This window comes from Trachurus trachurus (genome assembly GCF_905171665.1).
Source record: "Trachurus trachurus genome assembly, chromosome: 19".
In the NCBI taxonomy this organism is placed as follows: Eukaryota; Metazoa; Chordata; class Actinopteri; order Carangiformes; family Carangidae; genus Trachurus; species Trachurus trachurus.
Window position 1 is genome coordinate 5,718,836 of NC_139913.1, and position 17,349 is coordinate 5,736,184.

General features: G+C 41.7%; 2 protein-coding genes across 3 annotated transcripts; one reads left to right on the plus strand and one right to left on the minus strand.

The window, feature by feature from the left end:
* Positions 1-2,391: 2,391 nt before the first annotated feature.
* On the minus strand, positions 2,392-13,306 carry psmd11b (proteasome 26S subunit, non-ATPase 11b). Of its 2 annotated transcripts, none has more exons than XM_083994596.1 (13): positions 13,174-13,306; positions 11,525-11,626; positions 11,195-11,391; positions 8,646-8,703; positions 8,067-8,261; positions 6,148-6,292; positions 5,998-6,058; positions 5,099-5,161; positions 4,775-4,900; positions 4,482-4,517; positions 4,132-4,183; positions 3,885-4,027; positions 2,392-3,773 (listed from the first exon to the last, which is right to left on the minus strand). In XM_083994596.1, exons 1-12 carry the CDS (start codon positions 13,262-13,264, stop codon positions 3,885-3,887), a joined length of 1,269 nt encoding a protein of 422 aa, XP_083850722.1. In that variant the 5' UTR covers positions 13,265-13,306; the 3' UTR covers positions 2,392-3,773. The 2 variants fall into 2 exon arrangements, with proteins under 2 accessions (XP_083850722.1, XP_083850721.1); XM_083994595.1 differs by having other exon boundaries at positions 2,441-3,773; positions 5,099-5,157; positions 5,994-6,058.
* Positions 13,307-16,094: 2,788 nt separating this feature from the next.
* Positions 16,095-17,009, plus strand: cdk5r1b (cyclin dependent kinase 5, regulatory subunit 1b (p35); the record flags this gene model as incomplete). Its single annotated transcript, XM_083994627.1, has 1 exon — positions 16,095-17,009. The coding sequence occupies one exon, from the start codon at positions 16,095-16,097 to the stop codon at positions 17,007-17,009; it is 915 nt and encodes a 304-aa protein (XP_083850753.1).
* Between the last annotated feature and the right edge of the window lie 340 nt (positions 17,010-17,349).

The window sequence follows — 17,349 nt, forward strand, 5'->3', positions numbered from 1 at the left end:
ACGCGTTGCGTGAATCTCGCTCCCCGCGAGTAAAATGGCCACTTTGAAGTAGTATATCTACTGTATATTGAACGAAGTTACTGTACAGTCTTTGCCACTGTACTCACTAGCCTATAGCCTATAGGCACACCCCTCGCTTTCAATAATACACACGATATGTTGTGAGTTATAGTAAAGCCATCAGATCTACTCTTCGTGTAATAACTGCGCCACCTTGTGGCTAAACATCTACACTGACGTCATCATAACTTCATAAGTTCTCATTTTCATTATGAATAGCCTACTATTATTGTTATTTGAAGCCGTGTCAGTCTTGACTGTGGGTGATGGGGTCCTCTATGTCTGCTAGTGTCTGTAGCCTACAGTAATATTTTTGTCGACATTATTAAATTGAGGAACTTTTATTTTGAAGGGCACAGGGCAAGGAAGCACACTAGGACCCGCCCACCCACGGAAACAAAATATTGAGTGGTAAAGTCGTTTTGTTAAATAAGAACCAAAAACGAGAAAACGAACTGAAATTTTGATTTCCGTTTTTTTTTCCAAAACGAAAAAACGAAAAAACGGCTTGTTTCTGGTTTCTCCTTATGTCAATTATTCCCAGAAAACAGACTGATAAAACGTACCTTGGTCATAAACTCCTCCGTCAAATACTTTTCTATCAAAAACATTATTAAAAAATCTATATTGAAAAATGAAGAATAACATTTCTGCAGTGGTGTGGTATGATGTGGACAGTGCATAGCTATATAATTAAATACAAATTTAAAATGAGCAAAAATTATAAATAAAATCAAATACGATGCAACAATATAAGTAATAAGGGGAAACAAAGCTGCTGCTGTGAGCATAGATATAGAAACATAGACATATATACATATATTTATATTGTATATATGTCTATGTATAGAAACGTTTCTATATCTATGGCTGTGTGGATTGAGTTACGTGGAAGAGGCGGCAACTCAGGAAGAGGTGATGTCATCACGACACGTACGTGGCGCGTAGGAGGCACTGTTGTATAGAGAGCCTAAGCGGAAGCAGGAAGTAACGGCGCCATGGGACCTCAACTCTGAAAAACTCGCCATTCAAATGAATGAGACTGAAAATTTTATTTCGTGATCCGATTGAATTGCGCCATGAGAAAAAAATATGTCCTCTACCTGTTTAAAAGGTCACGTTTCATGCCGAGAAATCAGCCGTTTATCATAAAACGGCAACAGAAGAATGTATTTTGTGTAAAGACCGCTCTACGGACTACAGATCTGTGTCCCACAGAAAATACGTCACCAACTGACACGGGAAAGGGCGGCATTTGGTGTGTGACGTCACCTACGCGACTTGTAGTCTTTCTGCTTATAGATTCTTCTGAATTTTATTCTACAATAGCTTTACAACAAACTGCTGATTTCTCGGGATGAAACATGATGTTTTAAACAGGTAGAGGACATATTTTTTTCTCATGGCACAATTCAAACGGATCACGAAATAAAATTTTCAGTCTCATTCATTTGAATGGCGAGTTTTTCAGAGTTGAGGTCCCATGGTGACCGTTACTTCCTGCTTCCGCTTAGGCTCTCTATAGAGAGAGGCACGCCCCTTTATTTAATCTCCTACAAGTTGTTTCACCGGTTTTAACATCTTCATTGTCTAATTCATGACACCTAAGTCTCTATTGCAAACAGTAGTTTTTTTTTTTCCAAACTTACCCTTCCATGAATTAATGATAAATAATATTTATTTAGGTTTAATGGTGGGCAGTGTGTTTGGTTGTTGGATTCATTCATAAATTGTGACCTTTTATAATACTAATTCTCATAATGGCATCTTATAATGGCTAAGGCCCACGCCTTTCGTTCCCTCCTTGAATTTATGTTCACTAAAATGTAACAGATGAATATAATACAGACTGAAAAACACTATAGTTTGCATTAGAGAGGCAAAGTAATCTCTTTATTTTAGACGCTAAGAGTCACAGTGAAATGTGTAAACAAACACTGAAGGGCATCAAATCTGAAGGTTTCTCTTCATAAGTGAATACTCGAGGCTCTTTCTGCTACAGGTACAATAATAATACGATTGTGCTTGTCATCATAAACCTGGAAAGAATGAAAAGAAATGATTCAGTTTGTGGCGTTTTGAGTCTGAACACCACCGATCAGTCCTGGCAAGTGTGAAACAAGGCCCTGCTCTCAGAAGGTGATGGAGAACAGCAGCTCGACTGAACCAGAGGAAAGTGTCTTGGTTAAGAAAAACATGCCCGGTTGGTTGTAAACATTCGCACTGTGTAAAAAAATTAAAATGAGACAATCCAAAGCTGTCAGTTAAACCGATTTAATGCCCTTTGATGTGAGGTTGCTCCTTTTTTTTTTCAATTAAATGACAAACACTGTATAGCAGCAGGAGGACGAGACTCTCGGGTGGATTCTCCATCTTATAGTGTTCACATCTGGAGTCATGTGGGATCATCATTTCAGTATTATTTCTGGCTGCCTAAATACCTTCATTTTACTTTTTCCTTTTGAAAACAAATTTAAATTCACTTCAAATACACTTTGCATCATAAAATCCCTCTAATACTGTTAACACAAATACTACAGCTTCCATCTGCAGGTTGTTGGGGGTTTTTTTTGCAAGAGACAAGACAAAATCCTTAAAATACAAAATATTTATTTTTGAAAATGTCTTTAGAAGAGAAAACAAAACAAAAAAAACAAAACAGAAAAAAAAAAATCAAAACCAAATCAAAACCATACAAATTGTTTGGTTACTAGCATACCACACTAGTGCTAGGAACTAACAATGGAGAATTTCTCACTCAGGGATAACTCACAGATGCTCAGAGGCGATCTCCACCCCTAACCCTCGAATACGAATTCGTATTGCACCCAAAACACTGAGGCAAAATAGAAGCGCCGAAAAAGTGGCACTAGTGGTGAAATGGCATCCGGTCTGTTCTGGAAACTTTACATTAGCAGGAGGGGGGCAGACATGTGGCAACCATCTGATTTCCTTTTTTTTTTTTTTGTTGAGACGAGAAAAAAATAAAAAATAAAACACAAAAACCAAAAAACAAATGAAGTGAGTTTAATACATATCTGAAATACAGTGGGGACATAACTGTTGGCATTAATATGAAGAGGGAAAAAAAACAAAACCAAGAGCTAGAGGGAGCTCTCTGACCAAAATTCAGTATCCCAAGGAGAATCCCGACCTTCCAAGAACTGAACAGTGTGCTTCTGAAAAGATATGGACAAGAAGGAGAAAAGCCTCGTTTCTGCAGGCGCAGCAGCGTCTGAGGCCACAGAGGTCAATGTTGCACCTTTGAGGTTGCAGTGGAGTCGGCCGGAGGCTTGTTGAGCCACGACCTTATAGCAGATATAAACATATATGTATTCTTAAACCTTTTCATCTTTTATTTTTTTAATTATTATTATTATTATTATTGTGGTTGTACAATATTCCCTGATGGCCTGATTTGGCCGCTGAGTGTTATACAGAATCCTGAAGAGATATCAAAATTAAAAGAGGAGAGAGAGAGAGAGAGAAAACAAAACAAAAAAAAACAAAAAAGAAAATGAGAGAAGTGATGAAATTGTCCGTTGAGGGAGAGGATGAAGAGGAGGAGGAGGTGGGGGGAGTTTGATGGGGGAATCCTGTTTGTTGCAGTTTGTGGGACTTTTTCGTTGCTCTCCCTTGTCCCCTTCTTAAAATGTTACACACGCTGGTCAAACACACACAGTTCCTCCATCGCACTGCCGTGGCAATCTACTCTGAGGGTGAGAAGAGAAGAAAGAAAAGAAAAAAATCAGCACAGGCAAAAGAAGAAGTATTAAAGCCACACTTCTTATCTTCACAGAAACATCTGTTTAGTTTTTTTGTACCTATGTCAGCTTCTTGGCTTTGTTGTAAAGTGAATCCACGACTTTGCTCATGTTCTGAATTGTTTCCAAGGCTGCTCCGTACGTTTTGTCCACCGGGGGCTCTTCGAATATGATCAAGACGCCTTCACCTTGGTCGAGGATTCCTGCAGCCAGAGTCACACAACACACGTTACAGCAGCACAATGAAACCTCTGTTGTTAAAGTGCATTTGTCTGATATCTGTTTGTAAAAAGACAAATTAAATTACCATGAAACTTTTTGTCCAGAATCATCTGTGATAATTTCCTCTCAACGTCGCCCTGAAAAGAAAAGAAGGATGAACAAAACTCAAATTTCAAGAGATGCAGATGATGCTTTCACTACTAAACCTATTTATTTCGGATGGCTTTTAATACTAAGTAGCGTGATGTTATCTCATTTGATTTTGCTGTATTTTATTGCTTTCACTGTTTTTTTTAATAGTTTTTATTTATTCTTCTTTTTATTTATTACCTGCTGTAAAGCACTTTGGTACACCGAAAGGATTGTTGTAAAGGGATGTATAAATAAAGTACATTTACTCAAAACAAAACTTGGAAAAACTGCAGAAAGACTTACCTTTGACAGTTTGATTAGACCCGATATGTGTTCTATCTGTAAACAGAAGGAGAGGAGAAAATCTGAGTCTTCATTGTTCATGTTGCGTTTAAAATAGTGAGACACAATAGGACAGGGTTGAATAGTGCAATAAGTTACAGACACTGTGACCACTGCAGCAAAACCTCTGGGAACAGTTACATAAAAAAAATTGTCCCGTCTGCAAAGAAAACTTCAGAGAAAAAGAAAAAAAAAACCTGCGAGGCTTCACGGCAACTTTCCATTTGTGAGGGCCAGGAGTAGAAATTCATTACCTGTACTCTGGAAAACGGTTCAATGACTCGGATGAGGTTTTGTTCCAGCAGGTTGTCATACAGCGTGGCCAGGTGAGTGTTGATAATTGGGTCGTCCCTCAGCTCTGCTTTGTACTCTGTTAGGGCCTGGAAGACACAAAACTCCTGACTGTCAAACTTTTTTAAAATGCAGCAAAGTTTGGTCGGCAAAAGTTCACTTTTCAGACTGTGTTCATGTCACCCGGCAACAAGAGAGAAGAACAAAACAACCAAGTCTAAATGGAGTTTGCTTTATTTGTATGAGAAGACATTTAAAAGAAAAAAGAAAAAAAAAAGGGCTCTTACCTTTTCAAAGTCTGCTAATGATCTGTTCTTGCTGGCCTGGGCAATGCATTTCAGTGCGTCTGTCTGAAAAGATAAAGACAGAGGAAAATCATCAAGAGTCGTTCTGCAGAGAGAAGGCTGAATGAAACAAAACATTTCAACTAACAACAGTAAAGGTCCTTTTCTTTTTCTTTTTAAGAGCGACAAAGACAGAAACTGATGTTAACTCTGTGATCCACATGGGAAAACAGTCAGGAAGGGGAACAAGTTTGTGTTTTATTGACAAAGTGTTTCTAAACAAAGCAACAGCTCCTGTGAGCTGCTTCATGAACTTCTTGTGTATCAGGAAAAACAAAAACTATTAGTCCCATTGGCTGAGGGAGCTTTTAAAAAGTCCTTCATCCCTAATCCTACTCACCTCCTTAACTCAACTAACACTAATTGCTCTCAACTGTGTTTTTTCCTTTCTTTTCTTTTCTACATTAATTTGTTTAATTGTGTTTTGGTAACACTTTATAATAAGTACACACTATTAGGCCTAAGCATTAATAAATACTGAATTCTTGTTTTATAACACATGACTTTACACATTAATATGTCGTTTTTAAATACAGTTAGTGCTTATCAATGATGAGTAAAACATTTTTAACTGTGTTCATAAACTACATACTAATGAGTATTCATGCGTTATAAATGATGAATTCAGTATTTAATGCTTAACAGTGTGTACTTATTATAAAGTGTTGCCTGTGTTTTTAATTGTGTTCTTATAACTGATGAAATCTGTATCTTTTATACAAATTATACTTTTTATACGGTGAGCCAAAGGCAATTTTCCACCATTGTGGATAATAAAGATTGATTGTATTGTATCAGAGCTTTGTCCATTCTGTTGTGAGTAAATCCTGACCGGTACTTGCCTGTCGGCCGGCGTACCGCAGGCCCAGTTTACCGCTGCTCAGGGTTTGAACCTCCTCTGGTCTGAGAGAGAAACATTTACGGAGGAAATCAGAAACCTGAACTTTAAAAGTCATGAATAGGTTAAACATTAAAACTTTGGCAGGACTTACGAGTTGAGTACGATTTTGCAGAGGAGCATGTATTTGAGAGCTGTGATGGCTCTGGGGCTGTCGATGGAGTCGTAGCCCTCGAAGGCCTCGAAGAAGTAGGAGTAGGCCGTCTTCCAGTCCTTCTCCTCTGCTGCGTGGATGATCCCTGCAGGAGCACAACACCACAGTTACCATCTACTACAGCCGGGACAGGCCTGACGTCAACTGTCAACAGAGAGTGGAGGAACTCGCCGGGCGGGGGATAAACATTTTCTGATGTAGAGATTAAAAATGGAGAGACACAGATCACTTGTCGGTTTTTTTCTGCTTCACACTGCAGCAGCTGCGACGCCGTGAATGAGCGCGACGCTATCGTACATCTCAGCTCTTCCGCCTTCGCATCGGTAAACACGCACTGTGTGACTGAGATAGTCATCAGTGTAAAAACGAGCCGAGTCACTGAAGAAGACAGCGAGAGAGAGAGAGACAGAGAGAGCAGCTCTGTGGGCGGCTCACAGTCATATCTATTACGTTATGTTATGATAAAGATCTGTTTTTATTCTACTGGTTAACAACATGACTGCAAAGACTGTATCAGTCTAAACCACCATGAAATTGTGCTTCAGTTTAATTCGACTCATTAGTTTGTAATGCAATGTTTGCAGTAGAGTGTGTGACCAAATAATAACAGTGTGTAGTACAGTAGGACTGTCAGATCGATTTTGAAATTATTTTCAAAATGAGAACATTAAAGGTGAAAACTTTCAACGTGTTCCTTCCACAACGAGACAAATTAACGTAGTGCATCGCGACATTCGGGGTAGTAAACATGTGATAAAACAAACTATTTAGTTGTTGTTGTGCACGACGTAGAGCTGCAGCTTAAAATTTACGAGCAGAGTTTTTATAGTTGCCCGTTTATTCAGCTGGGGCGGTGGCCTACATGTTCCCACACGCACACATTCTTTTTTTCTTTTAACGATTGATCCACGGACCACTCACGTGCTGATCACAGATCAACTGTGACCCACTGCACCACTACTTATAATATTTCGATTTCCATCCTTGAAGTTTTATATTGAGTTGGTAAAACTTAAGTGTGTGCAAGTATGTTGCATAACAGATTTGGTTGGAATGCCCTTTAGTGGACGCAGGACGTAATAATAAGCTGGTGAATATAATGAGCTAAAAAAAAATTGAATTAAAAATGTTAATATAATTTTAATATTTAATATAAGAAGCATTAGATTTAGGGGGAAGATTGACAGCCCTAGTGTTTAGATTATGAGTTACACATAGTTCAAATTTCAAATGTATTTACAGTAGTTCAAGGCTGTCTGACGCCCTCCAGTGGAAATTAAGAAAAATACACAATGTAGTAGGTGACAGGGGTTGTATTCATTTTCTTTTTTTAAACTATAAAGCTACAACCACATAACAACTCATATATAGTGGCTTTAATAGATAATACTCTCTGTTTCTGTTGTCACTTTCATACACTTGGCCAATAGCCTGATAAAGATAACCTGCATTTTTGGCTTTGCTCATCGTGGTCATAAGTGAGACAAGTCAGTTTGGGAGAAGTGGGAACTGAACTAGAAGTTACACCACTTGATGGCTACCTGATTGATTGAGTGAATGGATCTCTCCCTGTCTGTATTATTTGTGTGTTAAACTTAAATAAAAATGTCTTTAAAGAGCTACAAAATCCAGTTTGTTTTTCCAATCGAGGTGAAGTGAAAATGAGATGTCAAATGGTTCCTACACATTTCAAATTTCAAAATCCCATACTTTTTGCAGACCCAAATTTCCAAACTTTTCAGTAAAAAAAGAATCAAATAACTTTTGACATTGGAATAAATAGATGTGTATCACGTAAATAGGTTATGCAATTAATCGTCAGGTGAACTCTGGCAGGGAGAACATCCTACACCTCTGACCTGACTGCATGTCCAGCGCCGCCTGGAGCTTCGGAGGACAGTAGATGGCGTTGGCGGTGGTCCTGGCGGAGGTGAGGGCGGCGCGCGCCTTGGGCAGGTTACTGAGAGCGTGGTACGTCTTGCTTTCCAGCAGCTGAACCTCCACCAGCAGAGCTTTGTCATCCATCTTCTTCAGCTCCCCGAGCAACTGGGTGCCTGCGGGGAGGAAAACAAATGAGAGTTAATGTCATGCACATTAACTGGTGCAATAACTTTGTACAGCACTTGGTAAACAGCTCGGGGGGAAACGTACAATTATAGTCCTCGCTCTCCTCTCCTCTCTAGGTGGAAATATTTCAGACTACCTCCCAAACTCAACTCATATTTCAATTTACACACTGGAGGAATAAAACTGCACAAATGAAATATAATCTTTTTTGTAAGTATTTGTGTTTCTTAGTGGACCAGAAAACATCTGGCTGGTGTTCATATTTGATGAATATGTCGGGGCAGTGTGTGTCTCTGTGCAGAGGCTCTGATGCAGGGAGACAGATGTTGCAGTTTACTGACAGAAAGAAAGTCTCGTCTCTCAGCACTCACCCAGCGCCAAGGCCTCCTGGTATCGTTTGGTGTCAAAATAGAGTGAGATCAGCCGTGTCTGGAAGAAAAAAACAAAACAGAGTGCTGTTAGACAAGCAGGGAGCAGCTGTACCCATCTACCGCCTTGCAGAAAAAAGTTACAGACCTGAATAACAACAAACTCCCAGGACAACAGCTAGCCTCGAACCAAAACAAACTGGCATCTCAGCCTTAACGAGGCCAAGCTAGAGTGTTTTTTTCTTGAATACGGCACATTTCAAACTATTTACTGATCATTTTCTTTATTGATCTGAACATCCTGCCTATAAAGTGCAACCTTGTGCTGGAAAAGCAGCTCATTGTGTCCGTCTCTCTAATCATCCCTTTCATTTTTTACCCACATTTTACTTCTAAAAACTCAAATTAAGATCATAAACGTTCATATTGAGAGTTGAGAGGTCATATATATTTGCTGTGTATAATTCCACAATCTAATAAAAAGGAAATGTGTTTAGTCAATTTAAACTACTGAATGTTTTCCATCCCCAGGTGCCACAAACTAAAATAAAATGCAGCAAACAAAAGAAATGGAAATATGATGAATGGGGCCGAGTGCAAATATCACATAGCCCTCCGAAATGTCAATCATTATGAAGATATTTATAGCGAACACCAAGATGTCGAAATGCCATCCACACACTTCTTCTGGGAAGGATGGATCAACGGATCTAATGTGGAATTTAACACTAACTTATAGACGTGATGACGACTGCAGTCTGCAGAATCTTTAAACTAGGCATGGGCATTTTCTAACAGAGTAACCTAACCTGGTCTTACTCGAATAAAAATAGAATGACTCATACATTTTTCAGTCATTAGCGGTGCTTATTTATTAATCCGCACTACATTTTGGCGACTTTGCCACTCTCTGCTTTGCATTGTCTCAGGAAATAACTGGGAAGGTTTCATAATGTTTGTATTTTCTAACAGACTTGATGATACCTGTTGTCTCTCTCCCGATGGCTCACCCCGAAGGAACCACCACAGATTCTTGTAAAAGGTTTGAAAGTTCGAGGCTCGATCCAAAACTGCTTTTAAACAGCAAAAAAACATGTTGTTTGATCCGAAACTACGAAAAAACTCGAACCATGGCATGTTTATGTAGTTTGATCTGAAGCTAGACTGGGCTCTAACATGCCATTTTTTTAATCCTTGGTTAACTGGGTAATAATTTGTAACCGATTAGCAGATTGCCTTGGTAACCGTGCACATGCCGACTTTAAACGTCTTTATATTCTCCTTTGTTGAGGCGACAGGTGAGTGAACTGGACAGAAGGTGAAAGTAAAAGCAGCCTGGGTGCAGAAATGCAAATTTCTCTGAACAATTGCTATTGTTGTTTCAAGGTGAATTCATTTCACTAACAGAGGACTATTAATGTTTCCTATATGTATTTTCTTTATTCCCATCACATTGCTCATAACGTGTGGCCCAAGGCAAACCTGCTGCCTGTCTCTCTCTCTCTCTCTCCTCTCAGCTTCCACTCATTCATCACGCCACAGTTTCATTACATAGTTTTCTTTCCACATCTTACTCACAGCCCTAATAAGACATCTTGTTGATCCAGTATTCTGTAATTCGGCCAAAAGCTGCAGATTATTTCTGGCTGTGAGTGTGAACCTGCTGGCAGTCATTTGGCCACAAAGCCCATTCTGGCTGCATAGCCGGGCGATGACATCACAGATGGCATCGTGTGTGTGTGTGTAGTAGTAGATGTATTAGCGCCACTCGCTGTCACTTTCCTTTAGGCAAAGTTTACAAATTAGCTGCATCTCTTTTTTTAGGGGGGAGGAAGGGAGTTTATCACTTTCGATTGGTTTTCACCCAAAGTAATGCCACAGTGCTGATGTTGCGTAACTAATGACAACCAAGCAAAGCGTTCCTCCTATCATCTGCACAGCGTCTCCCACTCCATGAGTCACTCACGACATGTTAAATCTGAGCCCTCCTCCTACAGCTGCTATTTATGTTTGGTGATATCGCTTTTGTTTGCACTATCATTCATCATAAAGTGTCGTGTGTCGGCACTAACGAGGGTCCGATGAGAGAACGAATACATCAGCTGTGGGTGGTGGGTTCTATCGAGGTCAAATGGACAATATTTGGTCTTTTTTATTTTGGACACGTTCACGTTTCTGCCTTGCCAGCAATCTATACTCTGAATATTTAAGGCAAGGCAAGGCAAGGCATCTTTATTTATATAGCGCATTTCATACCAAGGCAACTCAATGTGCTTTACATAAAGACAAAACATTTGAAAAAAAGAGAAGCATAAAAGAGAATAAAAACAAAAACTAAAAACAGAGTTAAAAGCAAGAGCAAATAAAAGTAAAAAAAAAAGAAAATAGATAAAGTTTAAAGTTCTTAAAAAGAGCTCAGCTATAAGCACGTGAAAAGAGAAATGTTTTTAACCTGGATTTAAAAGTGCTTGGGGTTGGGGCTGATTTCAGTTCTGCTGGTAGTTTGTTCTAAACTCTGATAGCACGCATAAAACTATAATCATTCTCCTCACCTCCAGGGCCTGTCGTAGGAAGGTCCTCTTCTCAGTCTTGGCCCACTCGATGCACTCCAGACACAGCTCGACCTCCTGCCCTGTCGCCGCCTCCATGTCGAGGAAGAGGTCCAGCAGGGAGCGGACCAGCCGGGCCGCTTTGGCCTTGCTGATGGAAATCAGGAAAGGCCTCACAAATTTCAGAAGACCACCCAGCTCTGGAAAACAGACGCAGAAGAAAGAGTGCATATTTCAAACGAGTGGAAACGAAAAGTAGAAAAGAAAAGAAAACCACTCTGTAAGAAAGCAAAAGTGCATGAGAGAACTGATGGGTGACAATTACAGCTTTACCTGCGGCCTGTCCTGTCTTGGCCAGGAGCGTCCCAAGCTCCAGGATGCTCTGTTCTTTGACCCTGACAGCTTCTTCATCGTTCTCTTGAACATCTCTCCTCACTGTTAAAAACAGAGGCAACAAGTTAGTGGTTACATTTAAACATTAAAGTTTATTGATTTGAATGTTTGATTTGTGAATTTTCAAGCAGCATCGTGAGCTGCCTCTGCATCATTATAAAGGTCAACACTGGACTTTTACATTTGCAATCAATGATTTGACTCTGTCTTGAGTTATGGTGTTTGTTTTGGTGATAAAACCTTTTTATACACATTATTTCAATACTGTTTGGGATTAAAACACACAAAACTGACACCTAAAGCTGAATCATTGTCATCACTGATTACTCATACGGCTTCATTTGTCATTTGTCCCAAAATGTCCTTGAAACTTTTCCATCAGCCCAGTGTGATCACTATGTTTGTCGACTTACAGTCCAAAACTCAAACACATTCAGTTTATTAGGATGTTAAACAGGGATAAACATTTAATCCCAATATCTGTGAGACCAGACCCTGATCATGATTGCCATTGTTTTTATTGAATAACTCATTCCAGAGTAAAAATGTTGACAGGAATGTTTAAACCAGTGACTATGAGTATGAGCATTATAAATTATTAATTTCAGCACTAATGAGAGATGTTACTGTCAAAACAGCCAGGACTGTTGACAGCTAACGGGCTGGTGTGACAAGGCAATTTAAGGACAGTGGTGCTGGTGCTGGAAACTGACCAGTTTACAGTGGACAGTGACATAATTTATATACATATAAACAAGTGCATGCGACTACAAAGAGTCAACGGGAACTTTGTCTGTTCACTCATAAACTCCGAGTTGAGTTGTGTTGTGTTTTTGACCACACAGGTCAGGAGCTTTTTTGACAACAAGCTAACAACGTTAGCCTCAACAGTACTCAACATGCTAAAGTGACAGCGCTTTTAAGTTGAGCAAAATGGTAGTCAACATTATAAAACTGCAGTCAGTGACACAACACCACAGGGCTTACTCTTATTGTTTTGTTTTTTGGTCTTTATCCCCGTTTTCCCCCCTTTTTTAAAATCATGTTTTTGTCCTTTTCTATTTTTGTTGTTAGGTTGTTTTTGTCTTGTTTTTGTCTGTTTTTTTGTTTGCTGGGAGTGCAAGCACTTTTACAATTTAGATTATCTGTTTACTTTACTTTCTGTATACAAGTCCCATCAGCTTTTATTGTTAACATAACCAGCATTTGCCACAAGTAACGTTATACTTGTAATGTGTGATATTCCAAAATCCCAATTAAGTATTAATCATTAAACATAAATAAGTAAATTAATAGAAATAAATAAATAAAAAAAACATCACAAGACTTAAATACACAGTCAAAAAACACAAACTCACTGTTATCCACTACATTATTATATATTTCACGCCTAAAGGCCTACACTTAGCGGAGCTGCTAACAGGCTAACCACCGCTAGCATTTACCGTTGCCGGCCGTTCAGCAGTGAGTCAGCACCGCCGGCTGCTGCTCGCTAACCCGCTGTCTAACTAACACCGCCGGAGAAAATTATTACATATGACCGCGGTCAGAGGAATAGTGTCCGTTTGAGTCCAGCTAAAAACACCCACCTATTGAATGGAGAATGTCGATAGAAGCGTTGCGGTCCGTGCTAATGAGAGACTGGGCTCTCTGAAACTCAACCACTGCTGCAGCCGCCATCTTCCTTATTCAAAATGCTGCTTGAATGAAAACTTACGTACGTGCGCGGACTACGTTACTTAGCGTCTATGACGTAAGGGCGCGACAGGTTTCAGAGACTTCTGGGAAATGTAGTTTTAGATCTATATTACAAAAAATGGGTTATAAACATTTATCAAAAGCTTCTTTTCCACGGAAATTAATTTATATGAGCATTTGTATTCGTAATGTATAATTTCTGCCATTTTTGTTGTCAATTATTAGGCGTAGAAGGAAAATGTTTTATGCAATATCAGGCAATAAAGCATGAATCTACCCGTAATCACAATATTAAGACGCCTGTTTCAAATATTCAAGATGCTAGTGGGCCTACCTATTTTTATTTATGTATTTATCTTATTAAAGTAGCACTATTTGTCTGTGACTATAAGTTTGGACGTTGATCTGCCAATTGAAAATTATAGCCTAAATTCTTTCTTTCTTTTTTTAACACAGAGTGCGTTAACATAGGGCGTCAAAATGCAAAAATAAAATTATTTTAAAATGGGTATTTGTAGCTTTACTGTGCAGGGGGACTGGGGTATTATCGAGATTACTGTAAAAAGCCACTGTAGACCGAGATTAAAATGGGACAATCTTGTAATGCAGCTCCTATAGGCTGTTACTGAGTAGCTAGTAGCCTAGCCCTACATGGTTGCCTATGGAAACCCAGGGTTTCGTTTAGAGAAGAACATACAATCGGTGCAAATGATGCCATGAAGAAAAAAAACATCCTTGGAGTTCACTGGGTTCAGTTTGCATGCTCGCCTGCTGTGTGCATGCATGTGGCTATAGGCGGAGTTGTTTCCCAGCATCGACAGCACCGCGCGCAGAGCGCAGAGCGGCGCCCCACCACCGCCTTTGCGTCAACCATCCTCACACAGAGTCAGTCAGTGACACAACACAACATCAGCCCTCGCAGCATCCGCATCTCACGGCCAGGAGGACCAGGAGGAGCACATCCAAGCATCCATTCCACAACTGCCTCCCATCGTCTGCGCACCGCCGACACCGAGGCGTCTTCATCCACCGCTTGCTTTCTTTTTTTTCCTTTTTTAACCTCGACTCGGATTATTTTTCTTTGTTGCATTTTTTTTTATCCTATCGAGATGGTTTCATGTTTTAATCGCGTTTTGTGAGGAGGAGGGGAAAAAACGAGCTCGAGACGCGGAGCATCACCATCATCATCATCTCTACAGAGCAATTCTTCTCTCATTAAGCTGGAGATCTGGTAAGTTTGATTTCATTTTTGGAACCGACTGTGTTGCACTTTTTTTTTTAATGCCCCTACACAGATTCGTGGATTGGCTTTTATTTGAAAGCAGGTGATGCGCAGCTCCATCCGAGCGAGGGGTTAAAAAAAGATGTGGCGATAATAAATTGAGAGGAATTTTTCGGGATGTGAAGCTGTTTACAAAACACATTCACCGACGTGTCGTGAGATATTCACGGACAGAAACACACTCACAGAGAGAGGGAAAGGGAGAGACAGGATGAGGATTGTTAAGCCACCGCCTATTATGGCCAACATTTTCATTTCGACGCAGATGCTCAGTTTCAGCACCACGGAGAGCACCCGATGTACACAACAACTCCACCGCAGCACAGCGCAGCAGCAGCAGCAGGAGGAGGTGGAGGAGAGAGAAAAGGGGGCCGATGATGCCCATAAATCCTTTAATCTCACTCCAGTGAAGCTGCTGTTTTGGAAATTCCTCCACGATCGAGCAGCGACAACATCAACCAGCCTCATCTCTCTCATATCATGGTGATGGAATGAGGCATCGAGCTGCTCGGGATCCTGCGCAAGTGAGCAAAGTCGATCCATCGACTGCATGGCTGACTGACTGACTGACTGTCGGTCTTTCTCATGCACAGAGCTGCAGAGAGGAGGGAAATAAAAAATAAAAAACATGTCGTGCACAGAGAGAGAGAGAAAAAAAAATCATTGATCTGGATTCTGGAGGTTGATTTCACATGAAGTGACCTTGGCTTTGTGCTGCTAAATCCCATCCACGGCGGCGACCTTCACCTGTTATTATGGTGTTTACGTTTCAGTCTTCCATTTTAGCGCGAGGGTGGCGCATGCATGGCTCAGAGTGACTGGTGGTCGGCCATTGCCCATAAAATATGAATCTCTTATTATTATAAAGTGTTCATGAATTCATAATATAGGATCAGTTTCAATCAGATTCAGATGCTTTTTTGTGATGTTTTCTGTTTTTCTTTTATTCCCTGTGTGCTCTATAATCTCCCGTGGCACACTCTCACACCTATAGGATTATTGCATGTGCAGCAAAGCGAGGGATCTATACTCTATACTGAATTAATGAGTCTAAAGCCATAGGCTGAAACCATTCCACCACTTACTGAGGCAAATCGATCCTGCTAATAAGGCTGCTTCTGTCAGATGAAGCACTTACAGATCTGATAGCTGGGACATTATCTGAATAATTACAGATCTGATATCAGGTCAACATCTTTTTTTTTGGCAATAGGCCTTACATGGGCCTAGCTAGGCTATATAAAGCGAGGTGACCCTTTAGCAATTATTTTTCTGATTATTGATCTTTTCTGTTTCCAGCAGCGGCCATCTGGAGACGCAGCCAGACAAAGAGCTGAAGCGCAGCAGCAGCAGCAGCAGAGCCGGATTCAAGTCGAGGTGATCGTTACAATCTCCTCCCAGGCTTTAGATGCCCAGGGACCCTCAGCTCCCAGAAGCACCGAAGCTCTGAGGATCTCTCTCCCCCTCTACCCCACCCCACGCCTCCTCCTCTGACCCAGTGCGGCTGGACGCCTCATCCCTGCATCCACCATGGGAACCGTGCTGTCCCTGTCACCCAGCTACCGGAAGGCGGCCCTGTTCGAGGATGGGCCGGCCACGGTGGGCCACTACACGGCCGTGCAGAACAGCAAGAACGCCAAAGACAAGAACCTGAAGCGCCACTCGCTCATCAACGTGCTGCCGTGGAAGCGGATCGTGGCGGTGTCGGCCAAGAAGAAAGGCTCCAAGAAGGTGCAGCCCAACGGGACCTACCAGAACAACGTGACCCACCTGAACAATGAGAACCTGAAGAAGTCCCAGTCATGCGCCAACCTCTCCACCTTCACCCAGGACCAGAGCACCCCGGCCCTCACCAAGAGCTCCAACAACAACACGACCGTCTCGTCCGTGAAGAAGGCCCCTCTGGCCAACTCCAACGTGGCCCCCGGGACCCCCAAGAGGGTGATCGTGCAGGCGTCCACCAGCGAGCTGCTGCGCTGCTTGGGGGAGTTCCTGTGCCGGCGCTGCTACCGGCTCAAACACCTGTCCCCTACTGATCCCGTGCTGTGGCTGCGCAGCGTGGACCGCTCCTTGCTGCTGCAGGGCTGGCAGGACCAGGGCTTCATCACTCCGGCCAACGTGGTCTTCGTGTACATGCTGTGCCGCGACGTGGTCTCCTCCGAGGTGGCCACGGAGCACGAGCTGCAGGCCGTGCTGCTCACCTGCCTCTACCTGTCCTACTCCTACATGGGCAACGAGATCTCCTACCCGCTCAAGCCCTTCCTGGTGGAGAGCTCCAAGGAGACCTTCTGGGACCGCTGCCTGTCCATCATCAACCTGATGAGCGCCAAGATGCTGCAGATCAACTCCGACCCGCACTACTTCACTCAGGTGTTCGCCGACCTGAAGAACGAGAGCCAGAAGGAGGAGGAGAGGAGCCGCCTGCTCATCGGCCTGGACCGGTGAGGGGCTGCAGGGGGGAGGGAGGGGAGGGGAGGGGCAAGGAGCTGGAGCTGGAGCTGGAGCAGAGGAGGGGGTCAGGGGAGGTGGGGCATAACTCCAGTCTGGCATTTTGACAGGTTTGAGAGCCTCTTTGTGATTCTATTTATTTATTTATTCTAGTCAAACCTGCAGTGGGAGCAGAGGTCAATCTGGAGGTTTCTGACTTTGAGAACATCTGTGATCAGACTGATGACAGACAAACAGACTCTGGAGGAGTGGGATGGGAGTGTGTGTATGTGTGTGTGTGTGTTGTGTTCGAGGGGGGGGAAACAGCTGCAAAAATTGTCACCAAAAAACTGCATCA

Bases quoted from the DNA above. Each gene is read 5' to 3' on its own strand.
- psmd11b (XM_083994596.1), bottom strand. From the start codon at position 13,264: ATGGCGGCTGCAGCAGTGGTTGAGTTTCAGAGAGCCCAGTCTCTCATT. The intron at 6,293-8,066 runs GTCAGAGGTGTA...GTGCTCCTGCAG, and splicing joins GGCGCTGGACATGCAGTCAG to GGATCATCCACGCAGCAGAG. The intron at 4,028-4,131 runs GTAATTTAATTT...CTCTGGCTGCAG, and splicing joins TCTGGACAAAAAGTTTCATG to GAATCCTCGACCAAGGTGAA.